General features: G+C 46.1%; 1 protein-coding gene and 1 long non-coding RNA gene across 8 annotated transcripts; both read right to left on the bottom strand.

Moving 5' to 3' along the window:
- Positions 1 to 1,573: 1,573 nt before the first annotated feature.
- On the bottom strand, positions 1,574 to 24,225 carry LOC118361174 (myotubularin-related protein 6-like). The gene is made up of 14 exons (XM_052483553.1): positions 23,972 to 24,225; positions 22,001 to 22,126; positions 17,646 to 17,808; positions 16,940 to 17,097; positions 16,723 to 16,851; positions 11,902 to 12,036; positions 11,670 to 11,802; positions 11,053 to 11,162; positions 9,197 to 9,322; positions 8,942 to 9,085; positions 8,719 to 8,825; positions 8,413 to 8,547; positions 6,054 to 6,180; positions 1,574 to 2,181 (listed from the first exon to the last, which is right to left on the bottom strand). The coding sequence occupies exons 1-14, from the start codon at positions 23,993 to 23,995 to the stop codon at positions 1,852 to 1,854; spliced, it is 1,947 nt and encodes a 648-aa protein (XP_052339513.1). The 5' UTR covers positions 23,996 to 24,225; the 3' UTR covers positions 1,574 to 1,851.
- On the bottom strand, positions 5,045 to 5,890 carry LOC127912856 (uncharacterized). 7 transcript variants are annotated; one of them, XR_008083726.1, is made up of 4 exons: positions 5,678 to 5,890; positions 5,393 to 5,644; positions 5,234 to 5,350; positions 5,045 to 5,107 (listed from the first exon to the last, which is right to left on the bottom strand). It is a non-coding gene; the product is annotated as an uncharacterized LOC127912856 (long non-coding RNA). The 7 variants fall into 7 exon arrangements; XR_008083724.1 differs by having other exon boundaries at positions 5,047 to 5,107; positions 5,276 to 5,317; positions 5,351 to 5,644; XR_008083721.1 differs by having other exon boundaries at positions 5,049 to 5,107; positions 5,234 to 5,317; positions 5,435 to 5,644.
- Positions 24,226 to 24,358: the final 133 nt, after the last annotated feature.

The following is a 24,358-nucleotide window of genomic DNA, read 5'->3' as shown; positions in this document are numbered from 1 at the left end:
GCTGTGGGACAGCAATGTCCTGACCTCGGCATGGGCCGTCGTGAGGTTACATTATATACTGTAGTGACTGCTGTGGGACAGTAATACCTCGGCATGGGCCGTCGTGGGGATATATTATATACTGTAGTGACTGCTGTGGGACAGTAATGTCCTGACCTCGGCATGGGCCGTCGTGGGGTTACATTATATACTGTAGTGACTGCTGTGGGACAGCAATGTCCTGACCTCGACATGGGCCGTCGTGGGGTTACATTATATACTGTAGTGACTGCTGTGGGACAGCAATGTCCTGACCTCGGCATGGGCCGTCGTGGGGTTATATTATATACTGTAGTGAGGCTACACCGGTCCCACGGGCCCAAGGGGAATCAAGGAGGGCCTAGTTCTAGTGGCCAGCTCAGATACACTACGACGAACAACTAAAACCAACGGGTGACTGTCCTATTGCTTGCTGTCGCCACAGTGTGTTGTAGCGACCACTTGCTGGATGCCAGCTATGGCTGTTCTCACCCATGTGGAGGGGAAAAACACACCTGTTTAGGCGAGGTGCTGCCTAGCGGAGTAGAACACTTGAAAAATACATGGAGAGCCGCACACTCTAGGAGCTCCGATGCAATAATTGAATAACCTAACCAACGTTGACAGACAAGCGGTCTTCATCAGGGTATAGTCACCCCGACATTCTCACCAATGGAACATGAGGAATTGTCTGAAAGATCGCGATAACCTGGTCAGAGGCTCTACTGCACATGTCAAACTCATTCCTTAGGAGGGCCAAGCGTCTGTGGGTTTTCCTTCCTCCCTTGTACTTGATTGATGAATTAAGGTCACTAATTAGTAAGGAACTCCCTTCTCACCTAGATGTCCAGGTGTCATTGAAAGGAAAAACCAGCAGACACTAGGCCCTCCATGGAATGAGTTGACAGCCCTGCTCTAGTCTCCTCTAATGGATTGACAAACTCTTCCAGTCTCTCACACACAGCCTCCTTGTTCTCCTGCTGAACCCTCCAATGTTCTATGACCCCAGAGTAACTATGGCAATTACCTTTAAAATGGGGTTATGACCTTACCCAGTGAGACAAAGGTAACCAACTGGATTATCCAATCAACCCAAGGGAGCCAATGGGATTATCTCAATGCCATGTCCACGGATGAATGTTGGACATGGAAGTAAAAATCAGCTTTCAGCATCCATCATTCAGATTACAGTAGAATCATGCAATCTCAGAAGATGGAACAGTTTGAAGGATAAATTCTGATTTCAGTGCAATTCCACGTTAAAACAGGGTTATCCAAAGATGTTCTGGCTTAGACGGAGGATCGAGACGTTTTAGAACTCAAATCTGTACCTGGCCGTCACCCCATCTGGAGGATCACAATATTAAGAACATGAAATATGGGATGTTCATTACTAAAATCGGCTAGACGTTGGATTAAGGGGAGAATCTGATGGTTTGAACATCAAGAGATCAGAGCAGACACAGTCTGATGCCAGGAACTGTCCTACAGAGCATTGGCTTTCACAAATACAGTTGTGTTGAGTTGAATAACATAGGCAGACAGAACACGCAGATCTTCATGATGTCATTTATTCTCTTTAGTGCTTTTCAACATTCTTAAAAACAAGCCTTTCTATGTGCAGTAAATGCCGCTTTCTATAAAGATTTATAATACAACCTTCATTCGCCAACATAGGAATATGGCTAAACACAACACACACACTCACACACACGCACTCACACCAACACGCACTCACTTGTCCTTTAGTGACCCCATCTCTCACTCTTTCCATTCCTCCTCCCTCCATTCCAGCCCAATCACCCCTCCTCCATTTCTCCAGTATCACGCGCCTCAGCAGGTCATGCGGGCCACTCCAAACTCCAGGCTGACCACAGCGGGCTCGGCCTTGGCCCCGTATGTCCCCTGCAGGTCACTGTAGCTCTCCTTGCGCTCTGTACCGCTGCTGCCCTCTACTGTCCGCTCTGTGTCACTGCAGCACTCTGTCACCTCCTCTCCCACCTCCTCCTCCTCCTCCTCCTCCTCCTGCTGTCGCTGTGCCTCCTTCCGGCTGAGGGGGGTTCCCAGGATGAGGGAGTGAGGGCGCGTGGGGAGGATGCGTTGGTCTCTAGGGGAAGCCTGGGGGTCCGGGGTGGGGGGGCTGATGCCATGCTTTTGTAGCCTCTGGAGGGACAAAGAAGGAGACATGGGGTTAGATTTAGTAACGAGAACCCCCCCCCACCCATAAAAACACATTGCGCACCACCAATACCTCCACACAATCACCTGCTGTTTTCAGAATTCTGATGTGCTGATTGATGTCACATTGTGTGTTGTTTCAATACACCAGCACCACATTAAAACCGTACCTCTAACCCCTCCTCTCAAGCCATATTTTATTTATTTATTAACTTACACCTTTATTTAACCAGGTAGGATAGTTGAGAACAAGTTCTCATTCACAACTGCGACCTGTCCAAGATAAAGCATAGCAGTTCGACACATAACTACACAGAGTTACACATGGAATAAACAAACATACAATCAAAAATACAGTAGAAAAATCTTTATACAGCATGTGCAAAAGAGGTAGGATAAGAGAGTTAAGGCAATAAATAGGCCATGGTGGCAAAGTAATTACAATATAGTAATTAAACACTGCAATGGTAGGATGTACAGAAGACGTATGTGCAAGTATAGATACTGGGGTGCAAAGGAGCAAGATAAATAAATAGAGTATGGGGATGAGGTAGATTAGATGGGCTAATTACAGATGAGCTATGCACAGATGCAGTGATCTGTGATCTGCTCTGACAGCTGGTGCTTAAAGCTAGTGAGGGAGGTAAGGGTCTCCAGCCTTAGTGATTTTTGCAGTTCGTTCCAGTCATTGGCAGCAGAGAACTGGAAGGAGAGGCAGCCAAAGGAAGAATTTGCTTTGGGGGTAACCAGGGAGATATACCCGCTGGAGCGTGTGTCAGTGAGCTGAGATAAGGCAGGGCTTTACCTAGCGTAGACTTGTAGATGACCTGAAGCCAGTGGGTTTGGCAATGAGTATGAAGCGAGGGCCAGCCAACGAGAGTGTACAGGTCACAGTGGTGTGTAGTATATGGGGCTTTGGTGACAAAACGGGTGGCACTACATCCAATTTGTTGAGTAGAGCGTTGGAGACTATTTTATAGATGACAACGCCGAAGTTGAGGATGGGTAGGATAGTCAGTTTTACGAGGGTATGTTTGGCAACATGAGTGAAGGATGCTTGGTTGCAAAATAGCCTTTTCTAGATTTAATTTTGGATTGGAGATGTTTAACGCAAGTCTGGAAGGAGAGTTTACAGTCTAACCAGACGCCTAGGTATTTGTAGTTGTCCACATATTCTAAGTCAGAACCGTCCAGAGTAGTGATGCTGAACGGGCAGGCAGGTGCGGGCAGCAATCAGTTGTAGAGCATACATTTAGTTTTACTTGCATTTAAGAGCAGTTGGAGGCCACAGAAGGAGAGTGTTATGGCATTGAAGCTCATCTGGAGGTTAGTTAACACAGTGTCCAAAGAAGGGCCAGATGTATACAGGATGGTGTCGTCTGCGTAGAGGTGGATCAAAGAATCACCCGCAACAAGAGCGACATAATTGATGTATACAAAGAGACAGCCCCCTGAGCCCCCACATCTCCTGAAATGACGCCACACTGTTAATAATTTTATACAATTCAAACCTAAGGCAGGGTTCGTTCTTGTTAGCCATACAGCCAACTTGGCCTGGCCAAACAAACAGTTCAGCAAAACACATTTTACCCTTTTCTCTGCTTGAATAGCTTGACCCCAATCACAAACATCCCCACAGAGAAGACCACTCCCAACCTCACACACAGTCTAGAGACAATAACAGCATTATCCTGGCACACAGAAAAAAACATGATCAGTCTCAGTCACTACACAAAACAGATACCCCTCCCCAACTCCCAGGTCAACCCTATAGCTATTGGTGGCCAGGGCTCCATGTAATACCCTCCACTGGAGGTCCTCTGACATGTTTGGCACTGGGAGCTTATAGAGCACCCTCCACCTATACCCTGCCATGCTCTCAGCCCCCCACAACCCCCTGATGCCCCGTCACTCCCACTAAGCGGAGGGTGTACAGCGCCTTACCCCCCACTTCCACAAACTCGGCGTGCTAAATATCAGTAATATCAGTCTCTGCTATCACTTGCAGTGGTGGCCACTCCTCCAGAGGCTGCTCTAGCACACGCTTCACTGGCTCAGGCAGAGCCTCCTGGACCTTCCCATGACTCTCTCCAGCAACCTAAGAGACGTTAGTTGTTGTGCCAACTCCTGGGGGGTTTCCCACCCCCCACCAGTCGTTGGTCAGCTAGTCTCCTGCTGCCATTAAATGTCACTGCAGGGTGGCTGAACAAACGGACCTCAAAAGGATCAGTGGGTTGTGGAAGATGGGCTTCTCCCACGCCTCCCCCTCGTGTGGGCCTCAGCAGCTGCCAGGCACTCAGTACTGCAGCATAGAAATCAGAGACCCCTGCTTCGTTTAGTCTCTCCGGCTTCTTCTCATGAAGAGCTTGCGGCACAGCCCTAAACCACTCATAAACAGAGCACATGCTGGTTCCCTCCAGCTAACATCAGTGTGGTACAGTAGCCTCTACACTGCTTCGAGTCAGAATGATGCCATCCTGCTCTCCAGGTCCACCAGGCCTTGTCCTCCCTCCTGGACAGAAAATAATCCATGTATTTGCGTTGCATGTCCGCAAGCAATCCGCCGGTGGGGGGGGGGGGTTATCCCCCTCACAACAGAAGTTACACGCCCATCAGACAAAAGTAAACAATGGGTTCTCATTCTCCCCACTCTGTTTTTCCAACCCAAACAAGAAATGGATGCTGACAGCTCTCTCTCTCAACATGGAAAATCCAGCTCTTACAAGTGCTCCTTTCTCTTTGATGGGATAAATAGCCCCATGTCCCAGTGTAGTTGATAGATGATCTTACTCACCTCCTCAGCATGCTTACCGTTCCCCACAGACCCTGTACTCACCTCCTCACCGTTTCCCACAGACCCTGTACTCACCTCCTCGGCATGCTTACCGTTCCCCACAGACCCTGTACTCACCTCCTCAGCATGCTCACCGTTCCCCACAGACCCTGTACTCACCTCCTCGGCATGCTTACCGTTCCCCACAGACCCTGTACTCACCTCCTCGGCATGCTCACCGTTCCCCACAGACCCTGTACTCACCTCCTCAGCATGCTTACCGTTCCCCACAGACCCTGTACTCACCTCCTCAGCATGCTTACCGTTCCCCACAGACCCTGTACTCACCTCCTCACCGTTCCCCACAGACCCTGTACTCACCTCCTCAGCATGCTTACCGTTCCCCACAGACCCTGTACTCACCTCCTCGGCATGCTTACCGTTCCCCACAGACCCTGTACTCACCTCCTCAGCATGCTTACCGTTCCCCACAGACCCTGTACTCACCTCCTCAGCATGCTTACCGTTCCCCACAGACCCTGTACTCACCTCCTCAGCATGCTTACCGTTCCCCACAGACCCTGTACTCACCTCCTCAGCATGCTTACCGTTCCCCACAGACCCTGTACTCACCTCCTCAGCATGCTTACCGTTCCCCACAGACCCTGTACTCACCTCCTCACCGTTCCCCACAGACCCTGTACTCACCTCCTCAGCATGCTTACCGTTCCCCACAGACCCTGTACTCACCTCCTCAGCATGCTTACCGTTCCCCACAGACCCTGTACTCACCTCCTCAGCATGCTTACCGTTCCCCACAGACCCTGTACTCACCTCCTCAGCATGCTTACCGTTCCCCACAGACCCTGTACTCACCTCCACCACCAGAGTTTCCGTTACTACAACAACCTGCCTCTGCTCACCCCCCCCATCTATTCACCCCCTTCTCCAATAAATAAACAATGTGTTAACACTGCACCATGAAAGAAATGCATAAAAACTTCAAAATAAGCACGAAACAGGATAGAAAAACAATAGTTGCCCTCCACACATCCCATCAACCCAGTGAGATACAAGTACTCACAGCCTCCAGGTCTTTTATTGTGTTCTCCAGTTGGCAGTTGCTCTCTTTCAGGGTGAGAACGTTCTTCAGGACAGACTGACGGGGGTGCATGGAGCGATCAAACTGGTGGTACATATTCCTCCAGAACCTGACACACACAGAGAGAGAGAGACAGAGAGCGAGAGAGCGAGACAGAGAGAGCGAGACAGAGAGAGAGAGAGAGAGAGAGAGAGAGAGAGAGAGACAGAGAGAGAGACAGAGACAGAGACACACACAGAGAGACAGAGAGAGAGAGACACACAGAGAGACAGAGACAGAGAAAATAATGTATAACAGGGTAGGGTTGATGAGAGACAGGGATGGAGAGGAGGAAGAGAGAGGAACGGAGAGGTGGAAAAGGGGGAGAGATCAAAATGTATTTTCTTCATAAACAACAGGTGTAAACTAACAATGAAATGCTTAATTACAGACCCTTCCCAGCAATGCAGAGAATTTTTTTATTTTAATGAAAATATATATATTTTTTTTTTTGGGGGTGGCTATATACACAGGGTACTGTACAGTTTATGACTGAAGATTTTTAGGACCTTCCTCTGACACCGCCCTGTATAGAGGACCTGTATGGCAGGGAGCTCAGCCCTAGTGATGTACTGGGCCATACGCACTACCCTCTAGCATCTTTTATTTTTATTTTTATTTCACCTTTATTTAACCAGGTAGGCTAGTTGAGAACAAGTTCTCATTTGCAACTGCGACCTGGCCAAGATAAAGCATAGCAGTGTGAACAGACAACACAGAGTTACACATGGAGTAAACAATTAGCAAGTCAATAACACAGTAGAAAAAAATGGGCAGTCTATATACAATGTGTGCAAAAGGCATGAGGAGGTAGGCGAATAATACAATTTTTGCAGATTAACACTGGAGTGATAAATGATCAGATGGGCATGTACAGGTAGAGATATTGGTGTGCAAAAGAGCAGAAAAGTAAATAAATAAAAACAGTATAAAAACAGTATGGGAATGAGGTAGGTGAAAATGGGTGAGCTATTTACCTATAGACTATGTACAGCTGCAGCGATCGGTTAGCTGCTCGGATAGCTGATGTTTGAAGTTGGTGAGGGAGATAAAAGTCTCCAACTTCAGCGATTTTTGCAATTCGTTCCAGTCACAGGCAGCAGAGTACTGGAACGAAAGGCGGCCAAATGAGGTGTTGGCTTTAGGGATGATCAGTGAGATACACCTGCTGGAGCGCGTGCTACAGATGGGTGTTGCCATCGTGACCAGTGAACTGAGATAAGGCGGAGCTTTACCTAGCATGGACTTGTAGATGACCTGGAGCCAGTGGGTCTGGCGACGAATATGTAGTGAGGGCCAGCCGACTAGAGCATACAAGTCGCAGTGGTGGGTGGTATAAGGTGCTTTAGTTTGTACTTTGTACTCAGTTTGCTGAGTAGAGTGTTGGAAGCCATTTTGTAGATGACGTCGCCGAAGTCGAGGATCGGTAGGATAGTCAGTTTTACTAGGGTAAGCTTGGCAGCGTGAGTGAAGGAGGCTTTGTTGCGGAATAGAAAGCCGACTCTGGATTTGATTTTTGATTGGAGATGTTTGATGTGAGTCTTGCGGTCGGATGCCAAGCAGTTACAATACCAAGTGGTGATGCAGCCAGTCAAGATGCTCTCAATGGTGCAGCTGTAGCACTTTGAGGATCCGAGGGCCCATGCCAAATCTTTTCAGCCTCCTGAGGGGAAAGGGGCCCTGTTCACGACTGTGTTGATGTGTGGACCATGATAGTTCCTTAGTGATGTGGACACAGAGGAACTTGAAGCTCTCGACCTGTCCCACAACAGCCCCGTCTATGTGGATGTTGGCGTACTCGGCCCTCCATTTCCTATAGTCCACGATCAAGTTGTTGTTCTGGCACCACACTGCCAGGTCTCTGACCTCCTCCCTGTAGGCTGTCTTATCTTCGTCGGTGATCAGTCCTACCACCATCTACAAACTTAATGATGGTGTTGGAGTCGTGCTCGGCCACACAGTCATGGGTGAACAGGAGGGGACTAAGCACGTACCCCTGAGGGGCCCCCTTGTTGAGGGTCAGCGTGGCGGATATGTTGTTGCAGAAGGTGTTTAATACCAGGGTCCTTAACTTAGTGATGAGCTTGGAGGGCACTAGGGTGTTGACCGGTGAACTGTAGTCAATTAACAGCATCCTCACATAAGTGTTCCTTTTGTCCAGGTGGGACAAAGTAGTGTGGAGTGAAACAGAGATTAGGAAGATGAGGAAAGGATAGAGAAAGGATATTCTTAGAGTAGAGTGGATGAGGGAAGGAGAGAGAGAGAGAGAGAGAGAGAGAGGAGGTAAAGGACTAGTTCTTACTTGAAGTGGCAGGGCAGGGTGGAGGGTTCTAGGACAGGGTGTGTGTCTGCGTAGGTGGGGCAGTAGGCAGGGTTTAGGTAGTTCTGCTGCTCTCTTAACAGAAACGCCCACAGAGAGTGAGTCCTGTCTCCAAGTCTGGCAGGAGAGAGAGAAGATTGAGTGAGTGAGTGAGTGAGTGAGTGAGTGAGTGAGTGAGAGAGTGGGAGAGTGGGAGAGTGGGAGAGTGGGAGAGTGGGAGAGTGGGAGAGTGGGAGAGTGGGAGAGTGGGAGAGAGATGGAAAGTGTGCATGTTTGTGGTTTACTCACTGCAGCTCTTCTCTCCGTCTCTGGTTGTTAGCCAGGAAGTTTCCGTACTGACAGGAGTGAACATGTTCATGGATCTGCAGCAGCAGCCACTCACTGAACTCAAACGCCTGAGGAAGAGTAGGTATCATCATCATCACCACAATCATTCCTCACTCTTCCACTGTGATGGCTGCTATGTGGTGAGTATACTGGAAACACCAGATGACTGCACACGCACACACACCTGGGGAAACTGCTCGGTGAGCTGCCACACACACTCCAGGAACTGTGTGAAGACGGGGGACACCTCCTTGGGGTCTCCATCCAACTGGTCACACCTGTCTGCAAACTTGTGTCCAAAGGAGATCCAGTCTTTCTCTATGAGGACCTGAAACACAGAGAGAGCAGAGTTTCTTATGGCATGTTTCCTTCCTCTTCAGGCATAGGGAAGTTGTTTTATGGTGCAGTAGCGCACACACCGACACACACACACACTTACCATGAAGCCTTTGATGGTGCGGTAGTAGGGGTCCATGAGCAGAGCTCCCAGAGAGCAGACCTGGGCTGTCCGATCCCAGCCGTCTGAACAGTGGACTAACACACTGGCTCCTTCTACGGTCACTGCCTATGGGGGAGGGGGACTGAAGTTAAAATCACTACCATTATCATAACTTGTAAATAAATTATATATTTTTAAATACAATGTTTTAATTGTCACACACACCGGAAAGGTGCAGTAAAATGTGTTGTTTTACATGGTCAGGATTAGGGTATTAGAACCAGTGACCTTTCGGTTACTGGCCCAATGCTCTAAGTGCTAGGCTACCTGCTTCATGTGACAAATTAGAAAAAGGGTGGAGAGTCGACTCCAAAATAATTGATTCCTCAGCTGCACGTCGACTCCCGGTGTCGACTCCCGGTGTCGACTCCCGGTGTCGACTCCCGGTGTCGACTCCCGGTGTCGACTCCCGGTGTCGACTCCCGGTGTCGACTCCCGGTGTCGACTCCCGGTGTCGACTCCCGGTGTCGACTCCGGTGTCGACCCGGTGTCGACTCCCGGTGTCGACTCCCGTCGACTCCCGGTGTCGACTCGACTCCCGGTGTCGACTCCCGGTGTCGACTCCCGGTGTCGACTCCCGGTGTCGACTCCCGGTGTCGACTCCCGGTGTCGACTCCCGACTCCCGGTGTCGACTCCCGGTGTCGACTCCCGGTGTCGACTCCCGGTGTCGACTCCCGGTGTCGACTCCCATTTCTGAATGTCAAGATTAGATTCCGCTCAGAATCAACTCCTAAAGATTCAGTATTTTTGGAACAGAGGAGACTGAGTAGTTGCCGTACTTCCACGAACACAAACACTTGCATGTTTCATGGCGAGCTAGCGAGGGACGGATAGCGAGGGGAGATGCACAGCATAGTCAGGCCGGCCGCCAGGCAGACAGTCAGAACCGTGCACTAGGCCCGTCTATAGGCAGTCAAAAGCTGGATATCGCAACGAGATGCTGTATCTCACTATTTATTTCCTTGCAATGTCTCGCAACTTCAGTAAAGCAGGGCCTATTATCAATGAATAGGCTAGGATATTCTACACGCAACAGACGGAAGACTGAACACACACTGGCATCATGATCATGACACTGCTCTAACAGTTGAGAAGCGTTTTTCAACTCAAATCAAATTTATTTTTATAGCCATTCGTACATCAGCTGATATCTCAAAGTGCTGTACAGAAACCCAGCCTAAAACCCCAAACAGCAAGCAATGCAGGTGTAGAAGCACGGTGGCTAGGAAAAACTCCCTAGAAAGGCCAAAACCTAGGAAGAAACCTAGAGAGGAACCAGGCTATGTGGGGTGGCCAGTCCTCTTCTGGCTGTGCCGGGTGGAGATTATAACAGAACACAGTTTTTTTCAACTAAAACTAGAGTTTCTACAGACAAATGCAGGTAGGTCCCTCCCCGTTTTCTTCTGTTTAAGAATAATTTTGCAACAGAATCGGCAGAATGAATACGCCCCCAGGCGAGCCAGCGTGAGGGAGAGAGGTGCGCATGTGTCTTGGGAATCTATTTTGCATTTCTCGCAAATTCACCATAATAGCCTCAAGTTCACCTCTTCCGCTCTGGTTTTATTTACATGAAGCAACTTTCCCCAGACCTATATAGCATATAGTCTAGTTAGGATATAACACACAAAATCATGTTGTGTGATAACTGCACTGCTACATTGTTTTTCGGTTTGGGATTTTTCTTAAAACGTTAAGGATCCCAAATTAACATTTATACCCCTAACTGTCTGCAATCACAGTGTGACTAAACTGAAGTGGAAAGCAGAAAGTGATTGGAGAAAGGACATGGCCTTACCTTGGTGAGGAAGATGGCTGCATCTACCACAGCTTTGACGTGCCGTAGCCAACCACAGCTCTCCAAGCCCAGCAGGTAGTCATTTACCGACAGAAAACGACTTCCCACCACTGAGACAGGCAGAGAGAGATGGAAGGGGTGAAGTAAATAGCGCATGTGGGTGTAGTGCATGTGTGGTGTGAGTGCATGTGGGTGTAGTGCATGTGTGGTGTGAGTGCATGTGGGTGTAGTGCATGTGTGGTGTGAGTGAGTGTGGGTGTAGTGCATGTGTGGTGTGAGTGAGTGTGGGTGTAGTGCATGTGTGGTGTGAGTGAGTGTGGGTGTAGTGCATGTGTGGTGTGAGTGAGTGTGGGTGTAGTGCATGTGTGGTGTGAGTGAGTGTGGGTGTAGTGCATGTGTGGTGTGAGTGAGTGTGGGTGTAGTGCATGTGTGGTGTGAGTGAGTGTGGGTGTAGTGCATGTGTGGTGTGAGTGAGTGTGGGTGTAGTGCATGTGTGGTGTGAGTGCGTGTGGGTGTAGTGCATGTGTGGTGTGAGTGCGTGTGGGTGTAGTGCATGTGTGGTGTGAGTGCATGTGGGTGTAGTGCATGTGTGGTGTGAGTGAGTGTGCCCGTCTGACCTTCCAGGAGTTTCTGTAGGCTGGTCCTCATCACGTGGATGTTCTCGATCCCCACAAACTGGAAACGGATGTTGGAGTAGTTATCTTCATTCTCATAGCCTTTACCTGCTGCTCTGTTGGCCATGGCATTCAACTGCAGAGAGGGAGGGCGATAAACAAAAGAATGAAGGAATGGACTGACAATGTCCACATTCTTTGGGAAGAGCTTGCTAACGGCGTTGCGATTAGGTACCTTGGGCCTGGTATCCATGACGTAGACAAACCGGCTGTTGTGATTGGCTTTGCTGATGGCCTGCAACATGCTCTCGTCCTCCAGGCATCGTGCGCTGAACCCAGAGAGAGGCTGGCTGCACCGACACACTGCTGCCTGCAGGGGACAGGGTCGAGCACAGAAAACAGGGGTTAGGCCCCATACACCGAACCGGATGATTTACAGAGACTTGGTAGGTTGGGAATATTGTGTTGGGGTGAAATGGTAAAAGTTACAGTACAGATTAGGTTTAGATTATGACTGATGTTGTGATCAGTGGTCAAATGTTAGGGTAGGGATCATCAACTAGATTTACTGTGTACAGATTAGGTTTAGATTATGACTGGGGTTGTGATCAGTGGTAAAATGTTAGGGTAGGGATTATCAACTAGATTTACTGTGTACAGATTAGGTTTAGATTATGACTGGGGTTGTGATCAGTGGTAAAATGTTAGGGTAGGGATTATCAACTAGATTTACTGTGTACAGATTAGGTTTAGATTATGACTGGGGTTGTGATCAGTGGTAAAATGTTAGGGTAGGGATCATCAACTAGATTTACTGTGTACAGATTAGGTTTAGATTATGACTGGGGTTGTGATCAGTGGTCAAATGTTAGGGTAGGGATCATCAACTAGATTTACTGTGTACAGATTTTTCCTTGAGCAGATAGTCGGGGGGCCTGAACATAATTATAAAATAATTTGTAGACTGTAAATTGACGGAAAGAAGCCCAAACAGATAATATTGGACTAGCACAATCATTTCAAACCTTACATTTGTATACAATAATTTCTCTCCATCATGTGTGGGAATACTTGGGAACAGATGACTTAAATTAAAATCACTTGGGACAGATTAAAATTCTCAACAATAAAAAGAAAGAAGTTGGGGGGCCAAATAAAAGCAGATGTGTGTTATATGTTTAGGGTATACAGTGCATTCGGAAAGGATTCAGACCCCTTGACTTACACATTTTATTACGTTACAGCCTTATTCTAAAATGTTTTTTTTTTGTAATGTTTTTTTATTTTGATTTTTTAAAATACTACACACAATATCCCATAATGACAAAGCAAAAACAGGTTTTTAGAAATGTTTGAAAATGTACTACAAATAAAAACTGAAATACCTTATTATTTATTTGTTTGTTTTTTTACCCCCTTTTCTCCCCAATTTCGTGGTATCCAATTGATAGTTACAATCGTCTCATCACTGCAACTACCTTACGGACTCAGGAGAGGCGAAGGTCAAGAGCAATGTGCCTGGAGTCGCTAGTGTGCGATGGGACATGAACATCCCTGCTGGTCAAACTCACCCCTAACCCGGATGACGCTGAGCCAATTGTGCGCCACCCCATGGGTCTCTCCCGGTCACTGCGACAGAGCCTGGACTTGAAACCAGAACCTCTAGTGGTTACTGTGCCACTCGGGAGGCCCTGAAAAACCTTATTTACATAAGTATTCAGACCCTTTGCTATGAGACTCAATTGAGCTCAGGTGCATCCTGTTTCCATTGATCATCCTTGAGATGTTTCTACAACTTCATTGGTGTCCACCTGTGGTATATTAAATTAGACATGATTTGAAAAAGGTACACACCTGTCTATATACAGTTGAAGTCAGAAGTGTACGTACACTTAGGTTGGAGTCATTAAAACTCGTTTTTCAACCACTCCACAAATTTCTTGTTAACAAACTATAGTTTTGGCAAGTCGGTTAGGACGTCTACTTTGTGCATGACAAGTCATTTTTCCAACAATTGTTTACAGACAGATTTTTTCACTGTATCACAATTCCAGTGGGTCAGAAGTTTACATACACTAAGTTGACTGTGCCTTTAAAGAGCTTGGAAAATTCCAGAAAATGACGTCATGGCTTTAGAAGCTTCTGATAGGCTAATTGACATAATTTGGCCGACCTTCAAACTCAGCGCCTCTTTGCATGACATCATGGGAAAATCAAAAGAAAATCAGCCAAGACCTCAGAAAAAAATGTTGTAGACCTCCACAAGTCTGGTTCATCCTTGGGAGCAATTTCCAAATGCCTGAAGGTACCACATTCATCTGTACAAACAATAGTACGCAAGTATAAATACCATTGGACCACACAGCCATCATACCGCTCAGGAAGGAGACGCGTTCTGTCTCCTAGAGATGAACGTACTTTGGTGCGAAAAGTGCAAATCAATCCCAGAACAACAGCAAAGGACCCTGTGAAGATGCTGGAGGAAACGGGTACAAAATAATCTATATCCACAGTAAAACGAGTCCCTATATCGACATAACCTGAAAGGTGTCTCAGCAAGGAAGAAGCCACTGCTCCAAAACCGCCATAAGAAAGCCAGACTACAGTTTGCAACTGCACATGGGGACAAAGATCATACTTTTTGGAGAAATGCCCTCTGGTCTGATGAATCAAAAATAGAACTGTTTGGCCATAATAACCATAGTTATGGCTGGAGAAAAAAGGGAATGTTTGCAAGCCGAAGAACACCATCCCAACCGTGCAGCACGGGGGTGGCAGTATCATGTTGTGGGGGTGCTTTGCTGCAGGAGGGACTGGTGCACTTCACCAAATAGATGGCATCATGAAGCAGGGAAATTATGTGGATATATTGAAGAAACATCAAGACATCAGTATTAGGAAGTTTAGTCACAAATGGGTCTTCCAAATGGACAATGACCGCAAGCAAACTTCCAAAGTTGTGGAAAATGGCTTAAGGACAACAAAGTCAAGGTATTGGAGGGACCATCACAAAACCTCATCCTATAGAACATTTGTGAACAGAACAGAAAAAGCATGTGTGAGCAAGGAGGCCTACAAACCTGACTCAGTTACACCACCTCTGTCAGGAGGAATGGGCCAAAATTCACCCAACTTTTTGTGGGAAGCTTGTGTAAGGCAACCCAAAACATTTGACCCAATTTAAACTATTTAAAAAGGCAATGCTACAAAATACTAATTGAGTGTATGTAAACTTCTGACCCACTGGGAATGTGATGAAATAAATAAAAGCTGAAATAAAATCACTCTACTATTATTCTGACATTTCACATTCTTAAAATGAAGTGGTGATCCTAATTGACCTAAGACAGGGACATTTTACTAGGATTAAAGGTCAGGAATTGTGAAGAAGAAAAAAGGAGTTTAAATGTATTTGGCTAAGGTGTATGTAAACTTCCGACTTCAACTGTAAAGGTCCCACAGTTGGCAGTGCATTTCAGAGCAAAAACCAAGCCATAAGGTCACAGGAAGAGGCACAGCTCTGGGGAAGGGTATCCAAAAATGGATCCAGCATTAAAGGTCCCAATCATTATTTTTTTACCACCCAATTTCGTGGTATCCAATTGGTAGTAGTTACCGTCTTGTCTCATGGCTGCAACTCCCGTACGAACTCGGGAGAGGCGAAGTTCGGGAGTCATGCGTCCTCAGAAACACAACACAACCAAGCCGCACTGCTTCTTGACACAATACACATCCAACCCGGAAGCCAGCCGCATCAATGTGTCAGAGGAAACACCGTACACTTGGAGACCTGGTCAGCGTGCACTGCGCCCGGCCCGCCACAGGAGTCGCTAGTGTGTGATGACACAAGGATGTCCCTGCCGGACAACGCTGGGCCAATTTGCGCCGCCCCATGGGCCTCCCGGTCGCAGCCTGGGCTCGAACCCAGAATCTCTGGTGGCACAGCTAGCACTGTGATGCAGTGCCTTAGACCAAGAAGGATTGGAGGCCCCTCCAATTATTCTTAAATGGAAGAAGTTTGGAACCACCATGACACTTCCTAGAGCTGGCCACCTCGGCCAAACGGAGCAATCGGGGGAGAAGGGCCTTGGTCAGGGAGGTGACCAAGAATCCGATGGTCACTCTGACAGAGCTCCAGAGATCCTCTGTGGAGATGGGAGAACCTTCCAAAAGGACAACCATCTCTGCAGCACTCCACCAATCAGGCCTTTATGGTAGAGCAGCCAGGCGGAAGCCACTCCTCAGAAAAAAAGCACATGACAGCCCGGTTGGAGTTGCCAAAAGGCATTGAAGGACTCTGACCATGGGAAACAAGATTCTCTGGCCTGACCAAGATTGAACTCTTTGGCCTGAATGCCAAGTGTCACATCTGGAGAAAACCTGGCACCATCCCTACGATGAAGCATGGTGGTGGCAGCATCATGCTGTGAGGATGTTTTTCAGCAGCAGGGACTGGGAAACTAGTCAGGATCGAGGGAAAGATGAACAGAGCAAAGTACAGAGAGATCCTTGATGAAAACCTGCTCCAGTGCGCTCAAGACCTCAGACTGGGGTAAAGGTTCACCTTCCAACAAGACAACGACCCTAAGCACACAGCCAAGACAATGCAGGAGTGGCTTCAGGACAAGTCTCCGAATGTCCTTGAGTGGCCCAGCCAGAGGCTGGACTTGAACATCTCTGAAAAGACCAGAAAAAAGCTGTGCTGTGACGCTCCCTATCCAACCTGAAAGAACTTGAGGATCTGCAGAGAATGGGAGAAACTCCCCAAATACAGGTGTGCCAAGCTTGTAGCGTCATACCCAAGAAGACTTGAGGAAGTAATCGCTGCCAAAGATGCTTCAACAAAGTACTGAGAAAAAAGTCTGAATACTTATGTAAATTGTTTCATTTTTTTCTTTTTAATAGATTTGCTAAAAAAATCTACAAACCTGTTTTTCTTTTTCATTATGGGGTATTGTGTGTAGATTTTTTAAAAACACACACAAAAAACAACTTAATACATTTTAGAATAAGTTACGGTAAGGGTGAAGATGGGTAGGGTGGGGTAAGGTGTTACCTTCTTCTCCTGGTAGAAGTATGTGAGGACAGGAAAGCGTCCTTTGCTCCTGAACTTGGAGCTGCCGACGATGATGGGCTTACTGGCTGTAATGGGCACATACAGGTCCCTGGGATATGTCTCACATATCTACAACAGGAAACATGAGATTTGTTGTCAAATATTGAACCAATCTTATTCCATTACATCCTGAATCCTATTGGAACGCTCTGCCCACCTTGTAGTCCCTGTTGACGTCAGTGAGCTGCCATCGGTCACAGGGTACGCCCATCCTCTCAAACTCCGCCCCCAGATCGATGAGCTGCCAGCCTTCCTCTCTCTGCTGCTCGTTTTGCTTGGGGTTGTAGGAGAACGCATAGAGCTCATCATAGGACACTAGGGAGGGAGACAGAGATGGAGAAGAGGGAGAGAGCAAATGTCAACATTCTTTAGAAACTTCACTCAACTCAACCGTCCTGCACACTCAAAGTAAGCGGGCACAATTACCTTATAATCATCTAACCAACGATTATGAATGAAGACTCATTAAAATAAACAGTCATAACCATTTAGTTTTTGTTTTTTGGGTGGTGGAATGAACTGCTGACTGAAGACAGGACGGCAGGTCATTCTTGCGGTTGAGTCCATTTCCGCGGTAACATGGACTCTTTACAACGTGATGAAACTGTTGCTCCTTGCTGAAACAAGCAAGGTGTTGTGGCAAACAAGTCTTTGGTTGCCTCGGCAACACCCCCCTCCCTGCAGCAGCAGCACATGCAGTCAGGAGCAGAGGAGAGGAAGAAATGTGCGTCTTGCATTTAAAAAATAAATAAAAATGCTATTCTAACGATTTTAAAATGGTGACCACGGTCATTTAGCTTACCAATAACCATCACCGTCACAGCCCTAACTGAAACACACACACGCTCAGGTACAGTAGGTACCTGGTCGTAGCAATCTGAGCAGTGAGCTGTAGATGTCGTGACAGTCTCTCTCTCTCTGGACCACAAAGTGGACCACTCTGAAGTTACGACACTGGATGACCAGAGGACAACCGCTGGTGGTCAAAGACAGCTTCTCCACTGACGCTATGTGGTGGTGCAGGATCTGGAGGGGAACACAAAACAGTCATGACACCTTTCCTTAATATGACACCACAGGACATACTGTAGAGGCAGCAGCTAACTTAGCAGTTAAAAGCCAGCCACCGGAGGTTTCCAGTTCGAATCCCAGGTCTGACTGGAAAAATATGTTGGGAAGTGAGCTGGCAACTGGAAGGTCGCTGGTATCAAATCCTAGATGTGATTGCCTGCCATTGTGCCCTTAAGCAAGGCATTTAAACTCCCACAACAACTGGTTCATGGGCACCCAGTGTAGCAGTCCCCTGCTCCAACCTATGTAAGTGTGTCTTTTAGAGGGTTTGGGATAAAAGCGGAACTCAATTTCGGTTTAACCTTTTGTAAAACAGATAAATAAAGTCATCTTAATCTAGAGGTAGAGACCGTTTTCTTTCACTCTATCAAACATTTAAACACACATAAAGGACACAGGGAGATAATGTGCACTCACACACACGCTCATTGCAATCATCATACCTCATCACCTTTTTCTATCTGCCAGGAGTGTGTGAATGAGGTTATCAATTCATTAAAGCCTTTTCATGACCATCAAAACAGAGGGCATGAAAGGACAATGCACCAAATAAGCATATTTAAATCAGCCCATCACCATAATCATATTAGATAACCAACAACCTTATAGTGACTCCAACCCTGGGACATTATTAAAATGCGCATTCATCAGCATAGTTAATGACTAGCAGAACATTCCAACACTAAGTGTGTGTGTTTGTGAGAGAGAGAGAGAGAAGTAGCAATGAGTCAGACGGTAAGTTTGGGCGATATACCGTATACCGGGTTATTTGAAAATAGAAATGGATTTTCAATACCCTTAACTATTTGAGACATTTTTATTTTTATTTTATTTTTATAAATGTGAACGTTTGTAGCTACATTTAAGTAAATACCTGCAGTCAAATTGTGCTATACATTAGGAGATAAAGATTGAGTTCTTCATTTCACCAGTCACATCATTTTTTCATTATGAAGCTTGACGCTATTCGCCAGTCACATGGTTTTTGTGTACAAGAACACAATGACTAGAGACCATGGCCTTGTGAGTCACCCACTGTTGTGCAGCCAGGTGATCTAGGTGACCTAGCTACAGTATGGAACTTAAACTAAAAATGTCTTATAAAAACTCTTATAACTATTAAGTTAACTGTCTAAAGATGTGCTAAATGCTCTGTAGTTGTTCATTTGGTTTGTTCATTTAGTAGCTTGTGGGCCATCTAGTTACAGCGGTACCTCCTTTAAAAGTTGCAGGGTACTGCAGCACAGCTTGCAAGGTGACGCAGAATTCTATGGCACGTTATTTAAGTGTGAACCACTGGTACCATTAATGCTAGTTTGACCACCAAACGGCATCTTTGAGAAGCATTTGATAGCCTTCAATAGCGGCTGTACTAGAGAATTTAAAAACTTTTTTTGTAAATACATTGTGTAATGGGCTGATAAATAAATGGTGTTTCTATCCTAAGAAAAATGAAAAACCCTCTGGGTTTCCGTTAGGATAGCACGGAAAATGTGGCGCTGTACAACATGACGGCCGGGAGTAGCCTACAGTACTGGGCTATTTAGCTAAAGAATCCCTGTGTCATGCAGGCACGCGGGAAACCGGAGTTCAATTCAACAGAGAGGAAGGAGTAGGCTGTCCTAGTAAATAATTTGTTCTTAACGGATTCCATAGGGGTTATTTCATAGTTGTGATATATTCACTACTTTTCTACAATGTAGAAAATAGTCAAATGAAGAGAAACCCTAATTAATTTGATTAATATTTATGGTGTTTCGAATCCAAGAAAAACGAAAATCCCTCTGTTTCCGTTAGGATGGAACTTCAATGTACTCTTTAAATAAATAAGACCACCACTTTTAACAGCACATTACTCAACACTAGTGAGACTCATGTCGCCTACGGTAGGCCTGCAGTATAGCAAAAAATATGATGTGACTCTCCGCCAATAATTAAATATAGAGGATTGGAGGATATTTTTATCATTATTTTATAAATGAAAGCATAAAGATGCCATTATTAGTTACATTATTTTAGTTTGAACGTGCAGACTGGCACTAAGAACAGCGGGAACGATTCCCTAGTTAGCGCCATTATTAGTGCAATCCCCCTTAAAGTGTTGTTCTGTGCTACCCAGTGGGGCGGGGGTCCACCACCCCTTTCTCATGGGCTAGGTCCGTCTTCTGTGTGCGGCTCTGCGGCGCACCCTTGCCCTGAACCTTGTGTAAAATGTGCGAGATAAAGGCCATTCTTGAAAATAGGGTGAGACATTGTTATTAATTTGTAAATAAAGCCAGTTTATTATTTTGAATTATTTATTTCGGTTTTTAGAGGGAGAGAAACCAAAAACCTACAGTCATCTCATGGGTCCCCCAGTCGAGGTGGGCACGGGTATTGAATCAATCTGTAGCAACACAGCTTGCACTGCTATGCAGAGTCTTAGACCGTTGCGCCACTTGGGCGCTGTACAACGTGACCGGTCGGGCGTGGGCTACAGTAAGAGCAAAATAATCCTAACAAAATAAACAGTATTAGTAAGTGATACTGAAGTCGTGCACAATTATCAGTTTCTATTTAGGTTTATGTCGCCCATTCATTGTCAGTTAAAGACACCGTAGGACCCAAAAGCATAATCAGCACTCTAACTCCCGCTTGCGCTGGTCTGGAGCAATGAAGTGGTGACGCAGGGTACCGTACTAAACCACAAATTACCTCTAAGTCCCGCAGCATAATCGCCAAACTTTTAGTGGAACATCCACTGTAAGTGGTTAGCCTCTGGATCAAGAGCCTTGTTTTGCGCGTGCAGCAAACTGAGTAGCATTTTGGAGTTACTTGTATAACTTTATGAGCTGGAATGTTTGTCCTGCAAATACTTTAGGTCAGAGACTGTATTACAATGGTCCTAATGCGGTCGTTATTATTTAGTTAGCACTGTTTATGGGATTTTACATGTACTTATTAGCATTGCTAACCTTCGGATTACAATAGCGCCCCTTGTATTCAGTACCGGCACTACCGAATAGCCCGGTATGAAGTTATGACAATCTGGACACCGCCCAAGCCTAAGACAAAGTCTTAGCATCTCTTGAATATCTATGCCCTGGAGGCACATTTTGCCTTTCTACACATACTCGGACTCTCTGACTGAGTGCTAGCTACCAAATTGACACACACTTTTCCCCTTGCTCAGCAGTAGGAAGAGGAAGGAAGTGTGTAGGAAGCCTGGCAGCATTGTCTTTGTTAAGAGATCCGACTCCAACCGTGACCCTGGAGCTACACGGTTTACAGATTTCTGTTCCAGACTCCAACCCAGCCAGCACTAACTAACCTACCCGATTCAACAGCTGACTAAGGCGCTACAGAGGGTAGTGCCTACGGCCCAGTACGTCACTGGGGCCAAGCTTCCTGCCATCCAGGACCTATATACTAGGAGGTGTCAGAGGAAAGCCCCAAAAATAGTCAAAGACTCCAGTCACCCAAGTCATAGACAGTTTGTTTTGCACTTCTGCTACCCACTGTGTATTATCTATGCATAGTCACTTCACCCATACTTACATGTACAAATTACCTCGACAAACCTGTACCCCGCACATTGACTCGGTACCCTCTGTACAGCCTCGTTATTGTTATTTTATTGTGTTACTTTTTACTTCAGTTTATTTGGTAAACATTTTCTTAACTCTTTCTTGAACTGCATGGTTGGTTAAGGTAAGTAAGCATTCCATGGTAAGGTCTACACGTTGTATTTGGCACATGTGACAAATGAAGTTTGATTTATCAAGTCAAGTAGGCCTAATAAGAGCTTACTGTCTTCCCTCATTACTACTCTCTCACCCCTCCCTTTCCACCTGGCACTGCCAACAGGTTACCAAGGCGATGTTGAGAATAGGCTGGGCCAGCAGGTTACTGTAGCAACAGTTGTCACTTGAGGAAGGCCGAACCCAGTTCCCACGGTGTCTCAACAGTAACTATCACCACTAGACAGACTACACACACATCACACTGCCCTACTTCCTCACACCACCCACACACACCTATGATATTAGTGAACACTAATCTGTAATGGGGTGTGTCAGGCATTAGCAAGTCTTACATTCTGAATTTAGAGCGCTGTGTGAGATGAGCTGTGTTCTGTATTCCGTATTAGAATAGAGGTACTTCTTACCCAGATCTCCTGTGCAGCGGTGGTGGCATTATTGCTCTCCACGAAGATGAGATGTGTGGCTGTCAGGTGCAGCGTCCCGTTGGTGGACTTGTTACTGAAGCGTTCCAACAGACGGACCTGCTCCACCTGCACAGGTACAATTATGACTACGGTGACACCTGTCAAACCTGTCTCCTTGCAACATTATGTAAAGAGATTTGGACTCTCCCTTTCCCTTGTCCACTCAAACCCAAGCACAAAAACACTTGTAGTGAAAACCTTTGGCTCTATTACCATGTCCTCACTAATACTCACACAGCATGAATGTCAGTAGAACATTGACAGAGTCTGTCGAACCAGAGTTGATAATTTCCTGACTGGATGCTTTTAAAAGAAAATACACATTCCTGGTTCACTGACTCCTGTTGACAGTGGTTACAAGATGAAGAACTACTTAATTTAACTCTCACCTTTGTCTTCACACCCTGTAGGTTGTATCACTTTAATGGCATTTAGAACACTTGACTGAATATACTTCATCCGCACTATTCTAATCTGTGATTAACAAATAGGCTAGCCTATTCTCTCTCCCTCTCTTTGAGTCTCTCTCTGTTTCCCAGCAACCAGTGTGGTGCTAGGCAACGCCACAGGATGGCGATCAGTCAGCTCAGTCAAGGCCTGGTAGCAAACAGAAGAGAGTGTGTGTGTTTGTGTACACACACACACACACACACACACACACACACACACACACACACACACACACACACACACACACACACACACACACACACACACACACACACAGAGAGAGAGAGAGAGAGGAGGAAAGAAAAGGTTGATGACGGGCCTGAAGTCAAGCTGATGACTGTCCTGTTCACCAACTGCATTGCAGTTCCACAGTCCCAAGGCCTATTTCCTTGATTCGGATATCAGCATGATTCAGATTAGTGCACCCATGACCCAAGACCGCAGCAAATCTCAGGAGTTGACGGTCTGTATGTTTTAATTAAGAGTTCAAACAGGGTCCAGGGGGGCAGAGCCTAACATACTGCAGATGGGTAACACCCTTGCAGGCGACCACACCCACCATCTATTCACCTGAACAAAACAAACACACACGACAAGTGCCAGTTCAACAGACACACTCCTTCAGGTGGCACTTGACTGATAAAAAAAAAGACAAAAGGACTTTGAGGTGGCTCTTCACTGGTGCCACCAACATGAAAGCCTTGAGCCTGTTTTGTGAAAACAGCGGCTGTGATGACGTCTTTCACTCACTATAGCAAATCATTGCATAACTAGCTCATTATTCTGACTATAGCATAAATACAAAAAAATAATCAATTTTGCTCATTTGGCGTAGTGGTGGCCCCATGATCTGTCACACTAAGTGCATTATCTGGAAACATCCAACTGGTACAATAAATCTAATATCGTGTTTGTGCAAAGGAGGACAGGCAGCTGCAGGAGGCAGCTAGCGAGAAAAACAGGTCACTGGCACACAAACACATCAGACAGTCTATTGTCAAAACAGAAAAAAAAAAGATTGTCTTCATGGTGTAGCCTACTCGGTTGTCTCCACCTATACTGTTTTATATTACTAGCAACGTCTACAGTGGCTTCCCTGAAGCTCTCTATCAAGTTCTAAAATTACCACCCAAAGCGCGAGCCAACTTGCCCATTCTAAACAACCATTGTAATGGCCATTCATACAGCCGTGCAACATCCGCTTCTCTTGGAACCAAAACAAGACTGGGCATATTAACAAGTTAGCTAGCTAACTAACTAATTAACTGGCCCTGTATCTGTCAGGCCTAACGTTAGCTTTTAGGGCACCATTGTCAACGCACCAGACGTTGTTGTAATTGCAAAGCAAGTTATTATAGCTAGCTAAAGTTAGTTAACTAGCTACATCATATGCATTTGACATGTTTTGCAGAGCCTAAACAAAAAAACATTAACGTGAATGGCGCTAGCTAGCTTTCTTACCTTAGGCGTTCGGATATGTTCCATTTCCCTGACAGCTGTCAGTGCATGCAACGATTCAACCAGTTGACATGTGATGTGGCTTGCACATCGATTATCAAGGTGCGGCAAGCTGACGTTATTTGATCGCTTGTTTTACTTTTCTACCGACATTAGTTGAGTATTCACGATTGTGTATTTTTTTCAGTAGATGCTCGCCAGCTATTAGTTATTCACTGTCGTCACTCGTCACCACAGCCACAAAGTAATAAACCCCGCCCATTTCTACAAATTATCTTCTTAAAATGTGATTTTAAACCTAACCTTAACCACACTACTAACATTATGCCTAACCCTAACTTTAAATTAACATCAAAAATCAAATTTTTGTTTTCATTAATTTTTACGATA

This window comes from Oncorhynchus keta, chromosome 28 (assembly GCF_023373465.1).
Source record: "Oncorhynchus keta strain PuntledgeMale-10-30-2019 chromosome 28, Oket_V2, whole genome shotgun sequence".
Taxonomy (NCBI): Eukaryota; Metazoa; Chordata; class Actinopteri; order Salmoniformes; family Salmonidae; genus Oncorhynchus; species Oncorhynchus keta.
Note: the sequence above shows the minus strand (reverse complement) of the source record. Positions and strands in the feature narration are given on the sequence as shown.